At 42.8% G+C, this 24,213-nt stretch overlaps 1 protein-coding gene and 1 long non-coding RNA gene across 2 annotated transcripts; both read left to right on the forward strand.

Moving 5' to 3' along the window:
* Nucleotides 1-1,811: 1,811 nt before the first annotated feature.
* Nucleotides 1,812-4,755, forward strand: LOC306896973 (uncharacterized protein; the record flags this gene model as incomplete). The annotated part of the gene is made up of 2 exons (XM_079461386.1): nt 1,812-1,929; nt 2,007-4,755. Exon 2 carries the CDS (start codon nt 3,673-3,675, stop codon nt 4,753-4,755), a length of 1,083 nt encoding a protein of 360 aa, XP_079317512.1. The 5' UTR covers nt 1,812-1,929; nt 2,007-3,672.
* A 3,726-nt stretch (nt 4,756-8,481) lies between these two features.
* LOC306896137 lies at nt 8,482-10,584 on the forward strand. Its single transcript, XR_013786875.1, has 2 exons — nt 8,482-9,134; nt 9,212-10,584. It is a non-coding gene; the product is annotated as an uncharacterized lncRNA (long non-coding RNA).
* Nucleotides 10,585-24,213: the final 13,629 nt, after the last annotated feature.

Consider the following 24,213-nt stretch of genomic DNA (forward strand, 5'->3'; position numbering starts at 1 on the left):
ACAAACCTATGAAAGAAAAAACGTACACTAACCCTCGACCCCTTCTCTCAACAGGTAGTGGTCTAGCTTTTGTTGAAACTAGTAACTTTGTATAAGCACCTGTTGTACTATTGTTCTTTGTATGACATATCGCGTACTGCTCCCCAAACTTCTCATGGATTCTCATTGTATTGTTGTGTTACTAGTTATACATTGTGGCCAGGTTTCACAGACAGGGCTTAGCTTAAGCCAGGACCTTTGTTAAATTAGGATATATATTTAATAACCTTTTATAAAAATAACTTAGAAAAACACATTACTGGTATGCATCTTGAGACAAAACAATGGCACTGTTATATTTTAAGATATGAAAGGGCAAGTTATTTTCAGGAAATACTGTTCAAACATTCATTTTAGTCTGTGACTAGCCTTAAGCCTTGTCTATGAAACTTGGCATTAGTCATTTAGCAAATGCTTTTATCCAAAGAAGTGGCAAGGCGTATTTTGTTGTTATGTGTGTGGCATCAAGGAGAACCATGTCTCAATACCGTTTAAGAAGTCTCTTTGTTCCTGGGACTAATGTACAAATAAAAAAAGTGTTCTGCATGGCAGGCTCCTTTTCTTCACATTAACTGACATAATCAACATCTCAACAGCTTTTCTTGCAAATAAAGCTGAAGAAATCCAGTACTTTTTTAAGAAAAGGCAGTGATGTAATTCCTAGCGAAACATATTCTTGAATTTTGTTCTTCACGAAAAGGTTAATATTTTTTACATTTACACATGTTGCAAGCGCTTTTATCCGCTATTATTAAAATACATACACTCACCTAAAGGATTATTAGGAACACCTGTTCAATTTCTCATTAATATGATTATCTAATCAACCAATAGCATGGCAGTTGCTTCTTTTTCAAGCACATCATACAGGCACACAGCTTCTCGTATCACTGTTATGCTGATGACACCCAGATCTACATCTCGTTTCACCCAGACGATACCACTGTAGCAGCTCGCATAACAGCCTGACTAGATGAAATCTCAGCTTGGATGAAAGAGCATCACCTGCAGCTGAACCCGGCCAAGACAGAATTACTCGTGTTTCCGGCACACCCCACGGTCCAACACAATCTCACTTACAAAAGAGTGTAATTCCTTACAGTGATGTAATTCCTAGCGAAACATTTTCTTGAATTTTGTTCTTCACGAAAAGGTGAATATTTTTTACATTTACACATGTTGCAAGCGCTTTTATCCGCTATTATTAAATCTACATACACTCACCTAAAGGATTATTAGCAACACCTGTTCAATTTCTCATTAATATGATTATCTAATCAACCAATAGCATGGCAGTTGCTTCAATGCATTTAGGGGTGTGGTCCTGGTCAAAACAAACTACTGAACTCCAAACTGAATGTCAGAGTGGGAAAAAAAGGTGATTTAAACAATTGAGCGTGGCATGGTTGTTGGCGCCAGACGGGCCGGTATGAGTATTTCACAATCTGCTCAGTTACTGGGATTTTCACGCACAACCATTTCTAGGGTTTACAAACACCAGTGCAGGCTGGTGGTGGTGTAATGGTGTGAGGGATGTTTTCTTGTCACACTTTAGGCACCTTAGTGCCAATTGGGCATCGTTTAAATGCCACGGCCTACCTGACAGGGATGGGCATAAATACATGGAAATGTATTTAAAATACAAAATACTGTGTGGAAAAGTGTATTTAAATACAAATACAAAATACTGTGTGGAAAAATTTATTTAAATACAAATACAGTATTTTGTATTTTGATGTGGTGATGCGATTGCCTGACCCACCTATGTTTGAGGAAATGGTACGGTCCGGGGGTATAAAGGTAGATAGGACTGGCATGTCACACAGGTGTGTCCTATAGGGCTTCCGGGAGTACCTTTATTTCCGGTGGGTTGGGCTACACGTCCAAGAGGTAAGAGCTACCAGTGGCAGTTAAAGTGTTGATATTTAATGTCAAACAGGGTAAATGGAGATGCATTTAAATTACAGTGTGGTTGAGGAGTACTGCGGGCATTTGTGAATGGCCATGTATTTTCGAGAGCCATTAGTGAAGTCCGCGTCAAGTGCGTGGTGCATTACGGGTCATTAGCTGCAGTGACTTTGGGTGTTGGAGGTGTTGCAGCAGGCTGAACCGACGCCAGTTCGCAGGCTGATACCGGCGCTATTTGGGGCTGTGATTCTCCCTTATGGACTAGCGCTATCGTACCTGCATGTATAACGACTGCTTGAACTGGAGTGTTTTCCGAGATAGACAGTGCCACTATTGTTCGCACTGATTCGTCCAACTTACCATTTCTCCTACCTGACTGCCTAGTGGATTCCTGAACCGGGTTGTTTCCAGACCCGTTACTTTTACTGCGACGCTTAATTTACCTTCCACTTTCATTTCACTGCGTAGCGGATGCATGAAGCTGACTGTTCCGGACCGAAGTGGACAGTCCGTAGAGTCGTGTTTATTTCCGTTTTTGCTCTTTCACTCGTTGCCGTGCCTGGGACAGCGTCTTTGTCCCGGTTGGTGTGGAGGATCTATTCCCATTTAGCTGGCAGTTATTTCCAGTGTATAATAACCATTTAGTGTCTGTTGACGTGCTTCGATATCGCGTTCTGCGTGTCTATAGGCACGACATTTGGCTCTCTTTCTCGGAGGACTGGTGATTACCGGACTAGCTATTATTATCGATGTCATTTTGGGCGTAACTTGTTTTGTTTAAATTGATTTTGTTTAATTCGTTTTGTTTAAAATTTATTTTGTTTAATTCGTTTTGTTTAAGTGATTTTGTTTACTTCGTTTTGCCTAAGTGATTTGGTTTTGTTTAAGTGATTTTGTTTACTTCGTTTTGCTTAAGTGATTTGGTTTAATTTGTTTTGCTTAAGTGATTTGGTTTAATTTGTTTTGTGTAAGTGATTTGGTTTACTTCGTTTTGCTTAAGTGATTTTGTTTACTTCGTTTTGCTTAAGTGATTTTGTTTACTTCGTTTGTTTTGTTTAAGTGATTTGGTTTAATTTGTTTTGTTTAAGTGATTTGGTTTAATTTGTTTTGTGTAAGTGATTTTGGGATTGAGTTTATTAATTTTCTTTTCGTTCCAGAATTAGGGGGAATTAGTCGCGGTCGAGATCCTCTGTATGTGGTGCTGTGGTTGACTTGTTTGTAGTGTCCACAATATCGAAACATTTGGCGTGTGGTGACGTGAGTGAGCACAACGGTTGTCGGATCAATCAGACGACTTTCCCCAATTCTGGGTTGGACGTTTTAAGTGTGTGTATGCTTTGTACGAAGATGATGGCCTGTTTCTTTTAATGACTTTAATTAAATGTGATTTTGTATTTTAGATGGTGTGTGTGAAATAAATTGTTTACCAGCTTCCCTTTTGTCTGCTACCTGTCTCAGCCAATAACGAACCTGTGAGCTTTTGGTGATTTACTTAATTTTGGGTCCCTGGCCCTATCCGGGGTGGCGTAGTCGGCTCATGCTTTGATTAATCTCCTTTCACCGTATGCCATCGCCACATTTGGCGTAGTCGGCAGGGTCTTGGCTGTTGTACGGGTACAGACGTAGGGATTTGTATTTTTTTTTCACACATATATATATTTTCTTTCTTCTACTTGACCATATGGTGGAGACGCGTCTGGTGATTACCCCTTATATTGTGTAGAGATGGAGGCTGAATTACAGGAAATGAGAGACCTTGTGGCTCAGTTGAAGGCCGATAACGATCGACTGCGACAGGAGCAGACACCGGTTGAGTTGCTTGATCCTGGCGCAGGCTCTAGTAGTGCGTCACGGCCATTAACGCCTATATCTGTAGGATCCAATGTTAACACCGTTGAGCGCTTTGTTTTTGTTCCTCGTGAACGGCGCTGTCCCAAATTTAATGGTAGGTCTGGTGTAGGCATTGACGAGTGGGTCGAAGAAGCTCAGGCGTGCATGCGCATGCGGACGATGACGGCTGTCGAGCAGGCTTTCTTTTTGTTTGATCATCTTGAGGGAGAGGCTCGGGATGAGATTAAATATCGGCCGAGCCCTGATAAAGATAATCCTGAGAAGATTATTTCTGCGTTGCGTGAAGTGTATGGCTGTCTCGAGTCCTATATTACGCTTCAAGAAGCCTTTTACTCACGGCGACAGTTGGAGGGAGAAACGTTACAAGAGTTCTCCCTGGCGCTCTTGAGTTTATTTGATAAGCTTAAACAACAGTCTCCGCATGCCATTTTAGATGCGCAGGTGGTAGTTAGGGATCAGTTTATTGAATGTGTGTTGGATAATGCCTTGCGCAGAGAATTGAAACAATTGGTAAGGCGTCAGCCTGCTGCAACACTGTTAGATGTCCGAGGGGAAGCAATTCGCTGGGAGAGAGAGGGAGTGCCAGGCGGTGTACGGGGGCGCAGTCAGTCTGTTCCTTTGGTGCAGGGACATCAATGTGGCGTTAAAGATGATTCTGGGGTAAATCCTGAGCAGGGACATCATTCACAGGAATTTAGGGAGTTGAAGGACATGCTGATTCGACAGCAACAGCAAATTGATCAGCTTTCTCAGACTTTAGCCCGTAACCATAGTCCCCAGTCTCGTGGTCAGCCACTGCGTTCTAGTTACGTGATTTGCAGACGGTGTCAACAGCCTGGCCATTTTGCTCGAGACTGTCAGTGGCAGCCCCATTCGTCTGGCCCTCAAAACCATTCCCGGAGTAACCTGATATCTCGTGATGCTAGGTCAAGTGTCCCTAACCAGCCGGAAAACTAGTACCCACCGGACTGCAGAGTCTCAGTTCGGTTGGAGGTAAGAATGGCTCTTGTGATTTTCGTGCCAGCGGTTCTGTGCCTCGTTTAGTCTCCTCATGCCCACATTTAGTTGCAAATATTGGCGGTGTGCCCATACCCTGTTTGATAGACACTGGTTCCATGGTATCGACCATTACAGAGAGTTGTTTTCGGTCTGGATTCGAACCATGGGGCCAGCGTCGATTACAAAACTGTCATTGGTTACAGCTTAGAGCAGCCAATGGACTGGAAATCCCTTATATAGGGTATATGGAATTGGACGTTGAACTGTGTGATCGTGTGGTATCAGGGTGTGGCATATTGGTTGTGCGTGATCCACCTGGGGGTAATTCTAGTGTTCCTGGGATTTTGGGAATGAATGTTCTTGGTCGCTGTTATCGTGAGCTTTTCGGGCAGTACGGACCGACCCTATTTGAGCTACCATTAGTGACCCAAGACGTGGGAATATCTCGGGCCTTCCAAGCCTGTCAGAAAGTAGATGGCGTTCTGGCATACGGGGGCAATGTAAGAGTCCGTGGGCATCGGGTTTGTCGCGTTCCAGGGGGCACTATGAAGTTTGTAACAGCAACATGTTCGTCCATGTTTAGAGATAAGATCGTGTTATTCGAGCCCCTTGACACTGGTCTGCCTGCTGGCTTATTGGCCTCTCCGTCGTTAGTGTATGTCGACGGTGGTTTGGTTTGGGTGCCTGTTGTCAATGTGGGTGTTCTCGACGCTGTTTTATACCCGAAAACCATCCTCGGGAAGTTGCGGGAAGTGTATCTGGTGGATTCACCTGCCGGACTGACTGAGGTATCTGCGGTTCCTGCTATCACAGTGACTTGTGATATGATGGCAGCCCCTGAGGCAGCACAGGTCGAGAACATAGAACTGTCAGGGCTGTCGGATGAGGAACAGGGCAAGGTTAGGGCTCTCCTTCAGGAATTCCAGGCGGTGTTCTCTGCTGGGGAGGGAGACTTGGGTTGTACCGACCTCCTGTCCCATGAAATTCCTTTAATCGACGAGACGCCTGTTCGACAACGCTATAGACGGATTCCTCCATCTGAATATGAGTTAGTTAAGACTCATATTGGCCAGCTTTTAGACACCCAAGTGATCCGGGAAAGTTGTAGCCCGTACGCCTCCCCATTAGTATTGGTTAAGAAGAAGGACGGTGGCCTACGCATGTGCGTAGACTACCGCCAACTCAATGCTAAAACTCGGAAAGATTCGTTTCCACTGCCTCGAATCGATGAGACATTGGATTCATTGACAGGGGCTCGCTGGTTCACTACGCTAGATCTGGCCAGCGGATATAATCAAGTCCCGGTTGCAGAGGCTGATCGCTACAAAACAGCTTTTTGTACACCTTTTGGTTTATATGAATGGAACCGTATGCCTTTTGGTTTGTGTAACGCACCAGGCACCTTCCAGCGGTTGATGCAACGGCTGTTTGGCGACCAGCAACATCAGTCTCTCCTGCTGTATCTAGACGATATTATTGTCTATTCCTCCTCTGTGCAACATCATTTACAGAGGTTGAGGATGGTGCTGGAACGGTTGCGGGCTGCTGATCTTAAGGTAAACTTGGCCAAGTGTGCATTTTTTAGAGAAAAGGTGCAGTACTTAGGACACGTAATATCCCCCCAAGGAGTGGCCACAGACCCGGCAAAGGTTGAGGTTGTGGCGCAGTGGCCACGCCCCAAGACTGTGTCAGAGCTACGTACCTTTCTGGGATTTGGTAGTTACTATCGGCGATTTGTGGAAGGGTTTGCTCAGATAGCAGCACCGTTGCATCGGCTGGTAGGGGAGGTAGGACAAGGGAAGGGGAGAACTAAGATACAGGAGTTGGATGCGTTATGGTCCGAACAGTGTGAACAAGCATTCCGGACCCTGAAAGCTAAGCTTGCCACCACACCAGTCCTGGCATATGCTGATTTTAAGTTACCGTTTATCTTGGAAGTCGATGCCAGCTATGTAGGGTTAGGTGCTGTACTGTCTCAAGAGATTGGGGGCAAGGTGAGACCAGTGGCCTATGCCAGCCGTAGCCTGCGTCCTGCAGAGCGTAACACTGCTACCTATAGTTCTATGCGGCTTGAGTTTTTGGCTCTAAAATGGGCCATGGCTGAAAAGTTTCGTGAGTACTTATTGGGCCATCGTTGTATCGTTCGTACAGACAATAACCCCCTTAGTCATTTGGCGACTGCTAAGTTAGGTGCCACCGAACAGCGATGGGCAGCTGAACTAGCGGCCTTTGATTTCGAAGTGCAGTACCGATCCGGGAGATCTAACCAGAATGCGGATGCGCTATCACGCATGACTCCTAAGGAACGGTACCTGGAAAGGGAAGGCTCGTTGGGAACATTAGTTCCTGAACTGCTTAGGCGTGCTGGAGTGGTGGATCGGGCAGACTCCACCACTGTGAGGGCCATGCAGGTGATGCCAAATCGATCTAGACCAGAGTTGGCTCGATTACAGGAGGAGGATCCCATTATCAGTTCAGCTTTTAAATTTTGGCGCCAAGGGCAAGGCCCAGGGCCCCAAGAACGACGACAGTTACCCAAGCTAGTGTTGGTGTTACTCCGGCAATGGGAGCGGTTGGAGGAACTGGGGGGCCTATTATATCGACGGGTTTGCAGTCCTGATGGTGGTGCAAAGGTGTTGCAGCTGGTGCTGCCTGTTGTGTTACAGACTGAAGTGTTGACCCAACTGCATCAGTGTCATGGGCACCAAGGCACCGAGCGCACTTTGGAACTGGTGCGACAGCGGTGCTACTGGCCTGGGATGTCGGCCGATGTAGCCCGTTGGATACAGCAATGTGAGCGGTGCCAGCAAGCCAAAGAGGCTGCCCCAGTCCCCAGAAGCTACATGGCCCATCTGTTAGCTTCCCGTCCAAATGAGATAGTGGCCATTGATTTTACGGTCCTAGAACCTTCTCGTTCGGGGCATGAAAACGTGTTAATAATGACAGACATTTTTAGTAAATTCACAGTGGCAATCCCTACTCGGGACCAACAGGCGGCGACTGTGGCTCGCGTCCTGGTTGACGAATGGTTCTTTAAGTTTGGGGTCCCAGGCCGTATCCATTCGGACCAGGGACGTAACTTCGAATCGCATCTTATCCAGCAGTTGTGCACCCTTTACCAGGTGGGTAAGTCTCGTACTACCGCATACCATCCAGCTGGTAATGGCCAGTGTGAACGGTTTAACCGTACCCTGCACAATTTGTTGCGGACCTTGCCCACTGGAAGGAAGAGGGATTGGGCCTCTTGTTTGTCCCAGGTGGTATTTTGCTATAATACCACTCCCCATCAAGCCACCGGTGAGAGTCCTTATTTTTTGATGTTCGGGCAAGAGCCTAGACTGCCTGTGGATTTCTTGCTTGGTCGGGTGCAAGAACCAGTGGCTGGTGGAGTCCATCATTGGATGGAAGAGCATCAGGCTTGCCTTAAAGTGGCCTTCGAAGGTGCCCGTGAGCGGTTGCAGGCCGCAGCTCAGCATCGCAAGGCGAAGCATGATCAACGGGTAAAAGAGCAACCGCTAGAAGAGGGCCAAAGGGTCTATCTGCGAGAACGTGGGTTCTCCGGGCGCCATAAGATCCAGGATCTGTGGAGCTCGATCATCTATCAGGTAGTTCGAGTGCCACGGGATGGGGGATCGGTGTACTCTGTAGCACCAGTGCAGGATCTCACTAAAGTCCGTAACGTGCATAGAGTGTCCCTAAAACCCAGAGTTCAAAGGGATCCCATGCCGACCGAGTCCTTTAAGGATTGGCCGGAGTTGCCAGTACCTTCAGTAAGAGAGGAAGGCTTTGAGGAATTTGAGGATGGGGATTTAGCCTTGGTGGTGACCCAGGCCCCATCAGAAATTCCAGAGAGCATTGGGGTGAATAGAGCATCGCCAGAGGTAAGGGCGAGTCCTGCGGTACCTGGGGGTGCAGTTGGGGGGAGCGAGAGGAGTGTAAGTGTACCATTAGACGTAGTACCAGATTCTATCGGACCGTCTAGTATCTCCGAAAGGATCGTTAGACCTAGACGTGCTAGGGCCGGGCAGCATACGAATTTGTACCATTTACCACGGACCGTAGGGGCTGAGGCTCATCAGATTTCTGCTGGGTCTACTTCAGGGCTAAATCGTGCTATGGCTTTCAGACCTTGAGGCTACGTTGTTCATCGTCGGGACTACGATGACTTGTGGGGGGGGTAGATTGTGGTGATGCGATTGCCTGACCCACCTATGTTTGAGGAAATGGTACGGTCCGGGGGTATAAAGGTAGATAGGACTGGCATGTCACACAGGTGTGTCCTATAGGGCTTCCGGGAGTACCTTTATTTCCGGTGGGTTGGGCTACACGTCCAAGAGGTAAGAGCTACCAGTGGCAGTTAAAGTGTTGATATTTAATGTCAAACAGGGTAAATGGAGATGCATTTAAATTACAGTGTGGTTGAGGAGTACTGCGGGCATTTGTGAATGGCCATGTATTTTCGAGAGCCATTAGTGAAGTCCGCGTCAAGTGCGTGGTGCATTACGGGTCATTAGCTGCAGTGACTTTGGGTGTTGGAGGTGTTGCAGCAGGCTGAACCGACGCCAGTTCGCAGGCTGATACCGGCGCTATTTGGGGCTGTGATTCTCCCTTATGGACTAGCGCTATCGTACCTGCATGTATAACGACTGCTTGAACTGGAGTGTTTTCCGAGATAGACAGTGCCACTATTGTTCGCACTGATTCGTCCAACTTACCATTTCTCCTACCTGACTGCCTAGTGGATTCCTGAACCGGGTTGTTTCCAGACCCGTTACTTTTACTGCGACGCTTAATTTACCTTCCACTTTCATTTCACTGCGTAGCGGATGCATGAAGCTGACTGTTCCGGACCGAAGTGGACAGTCCGTAGAGTCGTGTTTATTTCCGTTTTTGCTCTTTCACTCGTTGCCGTGCCTGGGACAGCGTCTTTGTCCCGGTTGGTGTGGAGGATCTATTCCCATTTAGCTGGCAGTTATTTCCAGTGTATAATAACCATTTAGTGTCTGTTGACGTGCTTCGATATCGCGTTCTGCGTGTCTATAGGCACGACATTTGGCTCTCTTTCTCGGAGGACTGGTGATTACCGGACTAGCTATTATTATCGATGTCATTTTGGGCGTAACTTGTTTTGTTTAAATTGATTTTGTTTAATTCGTTTTGTTTAAAATTTATTTTGTTTAATTCGTTTTGTTTAAGTGATTTTGTTTACTTCGTTTTGCCTAAGTGATTTGGTTTTGTTTAAGTGATTTTGTTTACTTCGTTTTGCTTAAGTGATTTGGTTTAATTTGTTTTGCTTAAGTGATTTGGTTTAATTTGTTTTGTGTAAGTGATTTGGTTTACTTCGTTTTGCTTAAGTGATTTTGTTTACTTCGTTTTGCTTAAGTGATTTTGTTTACTTCGTTTGTTTTGTTTAAGTGATTTGGTTTAATTTGTTTTGTTTAAGTGATTTGGTTTAATTTGTTTTGTGTAAGTGATTTTGGGATTGAGTTTATTAATTTTCTTTTCGTTCCAGAATTAGGGGGAATTAGTCGCGGTCGAGATCCTCTGTATGTGGTGCTGTGGTTGACTTGTTTGTAGTGTCCACAATATCGAAACATTTGGCGTGTGGTGACGTGAGTGAGCACAACGGTTGTCGGATCAATCAGACGACTTTCCCCAATTCTGGGTTGGACGTTTTAAGTGTGTGTATGCTTTGTACGAAGATGATGGCCTGTTTCTTTTAATGACTTTAATTAAATGTGATTTTGTATTTTAGATGGTGTGTGTGAAATAAATTGTTTACCAGCTTCCCTTTTGTCTGCTACCTGTCTCAGCCAATAACGAACCTGTGAGCTTTTGGTGATTTACTTAATTTTGGGTCCCTGGCCCTATCCGGGGTGGCGTAGTCGGCTCATGCTTTGATTAATCTCCTTTCACCGTATGCCATCGCCACATTGAAAATACACAAAATACATGTGAAATTGGTGATTCAGTGCAGGTACCCTTATTAGGCTGAAATCTATCTGGGCCTATTCTGAATGCCAAAAAGCATGAGGTGTTTAACTGCTTAGAAACTTTCGTTTTCATTTTATTTACATCTTCCCTTCCCCTACCCGGTAGGAAATACACAACTACAAAAAAATCTTAATTTATTATGTTTTATCACCATCATTACCTCGAACTCAGTAACAGAAACTCAATAACACAGTCAATTATATTTTAAATAACTGATGGTGTACTTCTCCAGGTGGTGTACAGATTTATACAACGGAGAGCATGTCAAGCATAAAAGCCTCATCGGTTTAATGAGGAGTGCGCGCAGTAATCAGGTTTGCGGCGTATCCATGCGAATTGCGAAAGTATAAACAAGGCTTCAACTGCACAAAGCTACAAGAGAAAGCGGCAACTGTGCGCTTATTCCAACACTTGCCGCATCACGTGTGACACTCCGTCTCGGAGAGCGTGCACAAAAAAATCTGCCTGCCAACGTGCAAAGTGAGAATTTGAACTTTCGCGGCAGTTACATTAACACAAATAACAATTACTCATTCACACTTGTTTCTTTTACCACTCTAATGTTGCAATTATTCCTGCCCACTCCTGCACATATACACTCGCTGGCCACTTTATTAGGTACACCTGTCCAACTGGTCGTTAACGCAAATTTCTAATCAGCCAATCACATGGCAGCAACTCAATTCATTTAGGCATGTAGACATGGTCAATACGGTCTGCTGCAGTTCAAACCGAACGTCAGAATGAGGAAGAAATGTGATTTAAGTGACTTTGAAGATGGAATGGTTGTTGGTGCGAGACGGACTGGTCTGAGTATTTCAGAAACTGCTGGACTACTGGGATTTTCAAGCACAACCATCTCTAGCGTTTACAGAGAATGGTCCAGAAAATAACCAGTGAGCGGCAGTTCTGTGGGCGCAAATGCCTTGTTGATGCCAGAGGTCAGAGGAGAATGGCCAGACTGGTTCGAGCTGATAGAAAGGCAACAGTAACTGAAATAACCACTATTTACAACCGAGGTATGCAGAAGAGCATCTCTGAACGCACAACACATCGATCCTTGAGGCGGATGGGCTACAGCAGCAGAAGACCACACCGGGTGCCACTCCTGACAGCTAAGAACAGGAAACTGAGGCTACAATTCGCACAGGCTCTCCAAAATTGGACAATAGAAGATTGGAAAAACGTTGCCTGGTCTGATGAGTCTCGATTTCTGCTGCGACATTCGTATGGCGTCAACAACATGAAAGCATGGATCCATCCTGCCTTGTATCAACGGTTCAGGCTGGTGGTGGTGGTGTAATGGTGTGGGGGATATTTTCTTGGCACACTTTGGGCCCATTAGTACGAATTGAGCATCGTGTCAACGCCACAGCCTACCTGAGTATTGATACTGACCATGTCCATCCCTTTATAACCATAGTGTTCCCATCTTCTGAAGGCTACTTCCAGCAGGTTAATGCGTCATGTCATAAAGCGCGAATCATCTCAGACTGGTTTCTTGAACATGACAATGAGTTCACTGTACTCTTATGGACTCCACAGTCACCAGATCTCAATCCAAAAGAGCAACTTTGGGATGTGGTGGAACGGGAGATTTCTATCATGGATGCGCAGCCGACAAATCTGCAGCAACTGCATGATGCTATCATGTCAATATGGACCAAAAAAACAGGAATGTTTGCAGTACCTTGTGGAATCTATGCCACGAAGGATTAAGGCAGTTCTGAAGGCGAAAGGGGGTCAAACATAGTATTAGTATGGTGTTCCTAATAATCATTTAGGTGAGTGTATGTTATTGTATAAAGGAAAAATCTCTTTGAAATTGATGTTCTGCGTGCATTCTGAAATCGATTATATTTTATTTTACACAATAAATGTATTCGTGGGCAAAATATCCCGTTACCTTAATACAAAATAAACATTTTGAGAATTATAAAATTAAACAAATATTCAAATTAATAAAACAAATTTGTAGCTGTCGCAGACAGTGTAGTTTGTTGCTGAATATTTGTCACATTCTGTAAGGTTTTGTTGTTGTTTGTTTTATGTATTACATGAATACTTATTTGGGAATTGTATATTTGATTTGGATGATAGTTTGGCAATAGTGACACCTACTGGAGAAAATGAGTAACAAGACGTACTGGTCATGTGATTTGATTTTTTTTTTTTTTTGTGATTTGATTTTTGCGTGAACACCAAAAAACAGTGAAACACGAGGTGTCACACACGAATTGAGAGGTGTAAAGATTAGAAGATTGTTGATCAAAAAATGTCTCCTAGTGTCTCCTGAATCCTGATAGGAAAGCACACGGTAGGCTTGCATATATGTTGGTTATGTTTTATTTATAATTTAATGTGTATTTTGATTTAAGTTTAATAAGATATATATTGAACGACGTCATGGCAAAATCACTTCATCACGAATTTGATTGTAATTTTGGTTTATTTTCAGTTTTTTCACGGTGTACATTTGATGTTTGTGATGTTGATTGTTCGCATGCAAGAAAGGAAGACATTCAAATACAGAAGGCATCAGTTGAAGCGTGGTTTTTCTGCTCAAGGAGAAAACATTCAGGAGCCGTTATAAAATTAATAAACTAATAAAACAACACAGTTACAATTTTTCAACAAAATATTTCAGATTAACCACTTATACGTTTTATGTAGTAATGCAAGGCGACCAATTAAATATTTAACTGCTTTTAACATTATAGTACAGAAGCAATGCTTATGCACCTTCTAATGCACCTAATAAAATGTTTGGCTGTGCACCCAACATTATTTGGTTGTTTGCATGTGCATTCTGTTCCTTTTGCCAGTATATGTATGGATTAATATAACAATGAATTATACAGTTTTTAACAGTGAGCGGTACATTCACAGACAGATCTTCCACCTGCAAAACCAGACGATGTGGCTGCTTTTCTTTCGTACTTTTATTTACAAGCCAGATACATGGGTGTTTGAAATGTTCAGGACTTTAATACAAGCTGGGAGCCATTCTGTATGAAAAAAATAAAAAGGTCAGTTGAATAAATTCAGTTCAATTCTATTTTATTTATATAGCGCTTTTCACAATGTGAATTGTTCCAAAGCAGCTTTACAGGGGAAAATAAGAAAAACACAAGAAAGGTAAAACACAGTACATGGTGTTTATATAACAAGTTAAATTATTATACTTTGGATTTGAGTGCTAAATGCATAAACGTAATGCATTCCAGGCTCACTAAGTGTGATTCCAGTCTGGCCAACCATAATGCACACAGAACACCTATAATTAGAAAAATAAAATCATAAATGAACATTGCAAAAACAGATTCTTGAATATTGTCTAAGCATATTATTTTACAAATCTTTAAGGTATTTTTTATTCACTCTTTAAGCAATTCATATTTTGCTATATTTCATACATTTAATGCAATTTGAACAAACGCAGTTTCTGTCAATCTCATATTAATCTTGAATACCTATACAGTAGAATTACAACCTTTGTATCTTCGAAGAGTATTTAGTTTGGTCAAATATATAAAAGAGAGCTACAGCTGTACTATTATTTTCGGGGAAAAAAGAGCTGCTGGAGGCCTGCAGGGAGGGGGGGACTACAGCACAAGCACACAATACATCATGGGATTATTCTTTCTTGTTGTTTACATTATGCACATACGTGTCGATTGCTAACAAAACACAAACATATGACTTAATTGACCTTGTCCGATACATGTCCGGCATCTTTTAGCGCTGGAACCGGGCCAAATCCATTGTTATATCCACCATTTATATAACATTTATCACCGACAGGCAGAGAGCAAACAAACACAGCTAAACCTGCAGTGAAACAGCATTGATGGGCGTGCTCTTCCTCACACTGGCTGGTTGACGCGTGGGCATGCTCTTTCGCTGCTGGAAGACATGTGGGCGTGCTTTTATGGGAGAATTGTCCAATAAGGAAATAAGAACCCTTATCAAGAAACTTTCTGAACCCTGGCGGAGTCAACCGAGCACAGGAATACTACGCCATACGTACAACTCGTTTTTTGACAAGTTGACCATGTTTAGCTTGAGAGTCCAGCACGTTTAGGGTAAAGAAGTCAGAATGCATGAAATCTACAAAACAATTTAAACATTTAAACATACAGGTTCAGATTAAAAGATTTTTAACACCATGAAAAACATAGTCAAAAGTTTCTACATTTTAAACAGAAGTGAAGATGTGCATTCTTTGGAAGGGAAACAAAGAAATAATTTGACATTGCTAGCATAATCCTCCAAATCTCAAATGTATATCCAAATGAAACCCCCATTATATGTGTTTTGTGTAGATCTGTTCTCGTGTCTTCGAAGATGTGGAGAGGAGCCAGACAAGCGCAACACCACTGCAATACTGGCAGCCGCATCAACTGCTGCAGAGACTAAAAAACGATGCGTCTGTAAGTCTAAACACACAGTAGTAGTAATAATACAAACAGTATATAAACATACTTCAAAACTATGCATTTCCTATTATTGGTGTAACAAGAGTAACCAGGCAGAGAAGCGGATCCACATGCCGTGAAGTTTATAATGGATTTGGATATGAACAAAATAACAAAAGCACCAAAACACACAAAAACCAACTGAAAGCAAGTGAACCAAACCTCGGACAACGACAGTTGCGACTAACCTGAAAAGTTAACTCACCCTCAATGTCAAAATCAGGATTACCAGTCTGCAAACAGGACTAGTGTTAAATAACAAAGCCTACAGTTTTCTTGTTTCTCTCACTTTTCTTGACTTTCTTGGGAATTGCTTTAGCATAAGATGTCTATCACCAGCTCTTTCCTATATAAATATTAACAATGAGCATTAAATACTTTATGGCATCACCTGGCAAGAAAGAACTCTGTTTGTAGTAGTCGACGCCAACAGGGGGCGATGTTAGCATGTGCTTGTTTAGATCATCGACAGAGTCTCTCAAAAAGAGGGGCACTGACAAAACAATGCATATAGTACAACTCAAATTTTCAATTTAAATAAAAAAAGATCATGTAAAGTAATTTTGCATCATTTATAGTAAATACATGTAACATGTGTAACAAGGGAACCGTAATATAAAGTGTAACTACAACATTTTAGGAAAGCTGGTTATTCAGCATACTTAAGTTAACATTTGCGGACATTCTTGTTAAACCCTTCCAAAAAGTGTCCAAACATCTCTTTCAAACTTTATTACAAACATGTTTCTGAAAAAGAAATACTCTGGTGTTGAATCTCCTCATATATTTGGAATTGTGACCATGTAGCAACCAGGATGTGCGGCTGCCCATAGACCCAAAAACATAATTCACTTGACAAAAATAGAAAGTCTGATGCTATTTCAGGCATTTATACCAAGAACCTAATTTTAAGAAGTGCTAAAACTCTTGTAATTTATCAATCAATTACTCTTCCTACATACATTATTCTATAAAAAGGTGATGAAATATGTATTCTAGAGACTTAGACCTCTTCAACGATATACAATTGTCACAATAAATAATAAAAAAATTCACATGCCAAATCTTGAAGTAAATCAGCTGTCCCGTGTTTAATACGCAGGATCTTTCATATTTATAAATATATATTAACACAATCTGATGGGTATTCGTATTTATTTTACAAGGTGGTTCATTCCTGTGAATTCCTATTTCCTACGATCTCATTGGTATGTTTTGTCAGCAAGGAGGTGGGAATGAAGTTTAATATGTATGAGCCCTTCAATATCAATCTAATTGAGGTCAAACAAATGAAAGAAGGCAGGATTTGCTACGGACAGAAGCTGAGGTTTTGGTCCGCTTTAACGGTGAAGGAGCCAGCGTGATGAAAGTAGCTAAATGTTTAATGTTTGACATTTTAGGGCTTTGTCATGATCATGCCTCTCATAGTCACTTTTTTCTAGTCTTGTGGTAGGGTCATGACAGTCCCAAGTGTTTTGTATGCCAGCGCATGATCGTTGTTTGTAAATAAAGTCCAAGAACAATAAATAAATATAACTGCAAGCAGTAAATATAGCTGCAAGCAGCAATTATCGGGTTTCGAGGTTAAAGGCAGTCAAAAGCAGTTGTGCATTCATGAACAGGTTAGGGGGTCACACCTCAAAACACGCATTAAGGATCAAAGTCCAACACACACACACGCACAGAAAAATGACAGGTATGAACTCATAGAAACTATGCATGCTTACAGAAACATGCACGTATACTACAAGAATGTTATTTTTCTGACTGTCAAATCATTTGGACAATTCGTTAATGAGTATCCGATTTTCATTGTTGTTGGCCTTTAAATTGAAGAGAAGGTGCTTTCAAACTCAAGAAGTCTGAAGTTCCTGGGCCGAGACGTTTGTTTTCAAAGCGTATCAGAGCCTGTAGCTGTATAACCGTTGCATATTTACAGTATTTAGTGCCATTGTTCATGTTATAGCGCCACCTAGTGTCCAATCACCGTGTTATTTTTACAGTGAGCTCAGAGCGAAGGTTTACACATATGTTTTAAGCCCCGTGAAGCTATCTCAAACCCTTCTCTAACAACTTTTGTTTAAGTGTCTTAGGCTCCGCCCAGTTCAGTTTTGCCCCCCCCCTACCGTGTATGAATACAAATTTCAATTTCTTTTCAATGATTATATACATTCACACTCCACAGAAGTCGTCTGTATTGGTTTGGTTCCGATCGGTTGAAAAACCAGGGACTAGTTCGCGAAAGTAGGTTTTTTACATCATCAGCGATAACTCACGAACCGTTTGATCGACAGAAGCATTTCCAGAGGCAAAGTTGTTCAGAATGAGAAGAGCTATCATATGATGTAAATAGTTTGAGTATATGTCAAATGTCACGTGATACACAATTGTTTATGCACTGCAAAAACGTTCTTTCGCCCCCCGGTGGCCGAATGAGTTCATATTTCTTACAGACCTTCAGGACTACGAGTCGAACAAGCCCAGCGAGTGTCGTTTTCCTTCGGCCTCCGTTAACCCTGTCTAATGAGTGCTCAAAATTCATTGGCCGATGGCGGCCATGTTTTTTGAGAAACGCCAAAGTCCTTTTATACAGTCACGGTGCATGACACAAAGACACACCATACCAAATAATAAGTCGATCGGGCAAACGGTTGCATAGTTATAGCCCTTTTCGAGTTCTTTGCTATTATAGCGCCACCTAGTGGCCAAACACCGAGTCTTTTTTATTGTGACCCCGGACTGAGGGTCTACACATACGGTCTAAGCCCCGTGAAGATAGCTCAAACGGTTCACGAGTTATGGTCATTTTAGTGAAACTGGCTACTTCCGGTTTTGAAGTTTTGATGCCCCCTAGCGACGCTGAATCGAAATTTCAATTTTTTTTCAATGAATATTTACATTCACACTCCACAGAATTCATCAGCGTTGGTTTGGTTGCGATCGGGCAAAAATCCATGGACTAGTTCATTTTTTTTTTTCATAAAATGCAAATTAGCGAAATAATTTGCATACCGGAAATGAAATCGGAGATATACGTTTTTTAAGTTTTGAGGCAATTATTACAATGATATAAAACACTTGGGTGTGCGACAAACATTTTAGGAGTTACGAATGCAAACGCGCTCAGGATCGCTGAAGCGCCCCCTATGGACCGACATGGCTGACTCCGAGTATCTGAGTAGCGAGCGAGACTACTACCATCTGACCAAGTCTCGAGTTTCTACGACTTACGGTTTGGGCTGGGCTACGTGTTTTATGGCGGAATAATAATAAATAAGAAGAATAAAAAAATCCTTACAAAAACAATAGGTTTTCAGCACTTCGTGCTCGAAACCCTAATAACGGGTTTCTCGTCATCTGAGCCATCCAATGCACTGTGACATCATTGAACAGGCTCAGGGGGCACTCCCCAACACAACCACGACAGATCAAAGTCCTGCACGCACAGAAAAATGACAGGATTAAGCAGCAATCCTCGGGTAGATGAGACGGGAATCACGCGTAGCTCAGAAGTGTGGGGTCTCAAACATTCCTTCAGGGTTCTTCATATGTATTATACTACTTAATTGCAAATCAGTTGGATTATTTATTAAGGAGTAGCAACCTTAAACGTACATTTTTCACGTTAATATAATAAAGGACCCTGTAATGGTCACACAACAAAAAAACTCAACATATTTTTGATCATTATTGACCTAGAGAGTCCAGAGAATTGTACTATGGTGGAAATTTTGAAATTGCTTGAAAATCAAAGAACTAGTTTGCAAAAGTACGTTATTAACATCATCAGCAATAACTCCTGAACCGTTTGATTGACATCAATGAATTAAGAGGCAAATTTGTTCAGAATGAGAAGAGCTATCATATGATATCAATAGTTTGTGTGTTTGTCAAATGTCACGTGATACACAATTGTTTAATGAAATACGCGTCAATTTAGCCATTTCTACTGGTCTAGCGCCACCTAGTGTCCAAACGCCACCTTCTTTTGTAGGTGACCTCAGAGTGATGGTCTACACATATGTTCCAAGCCCCATGATGATGTGTTAATCCCTTCTGGATTTATGGCCATTTTAATGTGATAGGCTCCTCCCAGTTGAGTTGTTGGCCCCCCTACCGTGTATGAATACAAATTTCAACTTTTCTTCAATGATTATTTACATTCACACTCCACAGAAGTCATCTGCATTGGTTTAGTTCCGATCGGTTGAAAAACCAAGGACTAGTTCGCGAAAGTAGGTTTTTACATCATCAGCGATAACTCATGAACCGTTCGATCGAAAGAAGCGTGTCCAGAGGCAAAGTTGTTCAGAATGAGAAGAGCTATCATATGATGTAAATAGTTTGAGTATATGTCAAATGTCACGTGATAAACAATTGTTTATGCACTCTAAAACCGTTACTTCGCCCCCCGGTGGCCGAATGAGTTCATATTTCTTACAGACCTTCAGGACCACGAGTCGAACAAGCCCAGCGAGTGTCGTTTTCCTTCGGCCTCCGTTAACCCTGTCTAATGAGTGCTCAAAATTCATTTGGCCGATAGCGGCCATGTTTTTTGAGAAACGTCAAAGTCATTTTATACAGTCATGGTGCATAACACAAAGACACATCAAACCAAATAATAAGTCGATCAGGCAAACGGTTGCGTAGTTATAGCCCTTTTCGAGTTCTTTGCTATTATAGCGCCACCTAGTGGCCAAACACCGAGTCTTTTTTATTGTGACCCCGGACTAAGGGTCTACACAAACGGTCTAAGCCCCGTGAAGATAGTTCAAACGGTTCACGAGTTATGGTCATTTAAGTGAAATAGGCTACTTCCGGTTCAGACGTTTTGATGCCCCCTAGCAACCCTGAATCGAAATTTCAACTTCTTCCACAGAATTCATCAGCGTTGGTTTGGTTCCGATCGGGCAAAAATCCAGGGACTAAAAATTTGCATACCGGAAATGAAATCAGAGAGCCATTTTTTAAGTTTGGAGCCAAGGATTCCAATGACACCAAACACTTTGTTGTGCGACATCCGGTTTACGAGCATTGAGCCCAAACGCATTGGCCATCGCTATAGCGCCACCTATGGGCCGATTTGGCTGGTTCACTGTATCTGAGTAACCTGCACATATACAACCAATTGACAAAGTTTCGAGTTTCTACGATGTACGGTTTGGGCTGGGCGACGCGTTTTAAGGCGGAAAAATAATAATAATAAGAAGAAGAATAAAAATCCTTACAAAAACAATAGGTTTTCAGCACTTCGTGCTCGAAACCCTAATAACTCCACAAAACAACAGGGCACAGCTAAAAGGAAGGTTATCCAATATGAAGACACAAAGGAGGGCAAGGCATGAAACTGACAATGATCCGCTCATAATTATTATTTTTATATTATTCCCCTGAATTAACAGTAAGTTATCTTCTTAGACCATTGTGTTTACATACCACCAAATAATCAAGAATTCCCTCATTAAGCAGTAAAAAGTCCCATCAGAGGAACCAAAACCATTTCTTTATATATTAACAAATAATATAACATGTAAACTAACGAGATAGAAAAGCATAATTACACATTTAATGCACACAACATCTTCCCACCTCAAAAAAACACAGGCTATAAACAAACTAAAGACTGACATGATTCATAAAGAGGAACAGCCTACCAAACCTAAAGAGCCTGTTATGCTTTTATTGGGTCTATATAACCAGTTTTACCTTAGGGCTGTGTTGAAAGGCACCAAAACCAGTTCAAATTTCCAAACAGATAAATACTGTATAAGGAAATAATTAGAGTGGGAAAATGGGCAGTCATTCAGCTATTTGATATCAATGACCCAGTTTGCCCATGGTCTTAAATAAAGCAGCATCTTCTCTGTGTACATTCTTTCAGCATTCCACCTCTTCTGCTTCTCTTCTAGCAAGGGAAGGGGAGTTTGGAGCTTGAGTAAAGTATCCTCTCCGAGCCCCTCTGGCGGACAGCATGCCAAAACAGTTTTTTCCACGTTACATTTCAGGCACACCAAGTCGTGAAATTATTGGAAAAATGGAAAGTGGAAAATATAGGTCAAGGCTCCTTCTGGAGCAACACTGCTGCAGCGGTGGGAAATACAGGTAAAGGCTCCTGCTGGAGCAAAATAAAGGTAAAGGCCCCTGCTGGGGCAGCCCTGCTGTGGCAGTGGGACATACATAGAAAGGCTCCTGCTGGAGCGACACCACTGGGGCGGTGGGCAATACAGGTAAAGGCCCCTGCAGGGGTCACACTGCTGCGGCAGTGGGAAATATAGGTAAAGGCTCCTTAAAACTAACCCTCTCTCTTCTCAACAGGTAGTGGTCTACCTTTTTTGTTGAAACTAGTAACTTTGTATTAGCCCCTATCGTACTATTGCTCTTTTATGACATATCGCTTATTGCTCCCTGAACTCTTTGTAAGTCGCTTTGGATAAAAGCGTCTGCTAAATGACTCAATGAAATGAATAAATGAGGCTCCAGCTGGAGCGACACTGCTGTGGCAGTCGGAAATATAGGTAAGGCTCCTGCTGGAGCGGTGGAAAATATGAGCAAAGGCCCCTGCAGGGGTGACACTAGTGCTGCGGCAGTAGGAAATACAGAGAAAGTCTCCTGCTGCAGTGACACCGCTGCGACTGTGGAAAATGTGGGTAAATGCCCCTGCTGGGTTAGTTTATGTTAGTTTATGTTCGCCGGTTCTCGTCTCCTTCCTTCCCTTCTAACGAACTTCATCACAGCGTTTTTAACTGGAAAATTTTCTGGTTGCGATGGCTATGGGACTGATACGGGAAATGCCAAAAGGGGGGTTCAGAAAATGGGCCTATCATGAAATTTTCGATTTCACTTTGATTAGTCGACTGTTCGACTGTTTCTGGTTTGGCGAGGGCGGACTGGAGATTAGCGCAGATGATGCTCTCTGATGGGACTTTCAACACTGGGATTAAAGTAGTGTGTGACCGGGACAATAGAAACTCTGTGAAGTTGGTGTCATCGAGTCGATGGGTAATATCTAGCCCTTTTATTTGCAGATTTTTTAACAGGGCATATATAGCAGGCGTGAGCGCCACCACAAAAATCACAAATATGCATGAGGCGGCATAGCTGCCTGGTGCACCTGCTGTGGTTGAAGCTTATCAAATCTGGTTATTGGTGTAATGACAGTGGTTGGCTGGTGGTGCAGGATGGGTAGTAGTTGTGCTTAGGACGTAGCAGGTGGATTTTTGCTGCTCCGGCTCTAGACAGGGAGGAATGGAGGGGTTAATTAAAGTACATGCTGTGGTGGAGTGAGTGAGGGATCTGCAGACTGCACAAGAGTTGTTGTGACAGCCTAGGAATATCCTGTTGTAGAGCTCAGTGTCTAGGGCTCCCCCAGTAGGGAAATTGGTTCCACTGGGCGACCCTGATTGCACATTTAGATGAAAATAGCATGTGATATGTGTCAAAGTGAGTGCTTCCGTAAGACAGCACGAGCTCAGCGACTATTGCGATGTCTGAATTAAATTTGGCAAAGCAATAGGAGACAGGAGGGAAAAAGGTTGATATCCGCACCTGCAAGGATCTGGTCCCTGATGCTCCAGGCTACGGGAGGAGGTTCCAGGGCATGAGAAAAGGGTGAAGTCGGAACGAGAGCTAATATTATTGGGGAAAGGATAATAAGGAAGTGTCTGGGCCTGCGCCTGTGCCGGTAGTGGATGCAGCCTCACACTATCGTTTTGCAGTGGTGCTGCAGGCCTGCGACCAAGCAGGAAATTTAAAGGATGATAGGCAGTGGGTAGGGTGGGCAATGTCACACTGCCTTGGTGGCTGTGGACCGGTGTAGAGCCGGGAGAGGTGTTGGGCTCTGATGATCCGGGAGATAGTTGGTGGCTGACGTCTGCGTGATCTGGGCATGGTATGGCGCGGTATGGTGCGACAAGTGGATGTGGTTAGAGTTACTCCTTGCTGGCTGGAGGTGTACAAGCTGTACAGCTCGGCTTTGGTTGACTTCCGTGAGAAGAGGATGCTGGCGTTTTCTAAAGCCACTCATAGGCTAAGGACGGTCCACTTTTTGATCTCTGGATTTGAGTGGTGAGCTGAGGCGTAGGAGGAAGCCGAGAAAGGATCAACCAAGGAGATTGAGAGAAGGAGCATGCCCACACGTCACTTTCAAATTTCAGCTGTGTTTGTTTGTGCACTCTATTTGGGTGATGAATGTTATATAAACAGTGGACACAACACTGATTTGGAGATCGTTTGAAACTGATAGATGGAGTGGCGGTCCCAGTGCTAAAAGATCCCGGACACAAACCTCACATGGTAAGTGAAAATGTTATCTGTATTTTGTTGGCATTGTGTGCGCAGGTGCTTTAGTTCCACCTACCCCCAAACGCGTTGCATGTTTTCAGAAATAATCGTACAGCGAAGTTGTAACATTACCAGGAAATTACCTCTATGCTATACAAACAATAGGATTCTGGTCAAAACTCACTGAAGTAAAGAGTCTGTTTGGACCAAACATAGGAATATAGACTTGCAAATTTGTTGCTGTAAAACAATGGCAATCCCAACCGCTATACTGGGATTGACAAGCCTGCCTAACAAACAAGTGAACAGGGGCCTGTGGTTTTCTGAATAAAATAGAATTTAGACTTAGACTTGAAACTACTTTCAATGGTTACGATCTAAATGTGACACAGAAATGTTTTGTTTCCTGTCTCAAATTACTTACAATCAGTTATTCATTGATAATGTTGACAACTCAGGCTTGTCAAGTAGTTATTTGGCTTGATTATCTAGCTCAATAACTTTGGAGATGTCCCTTATGTAATATATTATAATTATTTAATATTATATATTAATACCTAAACACTCCTTCTCATCTTTTTAAACATCCACACTGTAAAAAAAACTTAATTCATTTATCTTTACTTCCTTGTATAGTCCATTGTCTTGTTGTTCTTGCAATACA

The sequence above is a fragment of the Barbatula barbatula genome (assembly GCF_947034865.1).
Source record: "Barbatula barbatula genome assembly, chromosome: 7".
Classification (NCBI taxonomy): Eukaryota; Metazoa; Chordata; class Actinopteri; order Cypriniformes; family Nemacheilidae; genus Barbatula; species Barbatula barbatula.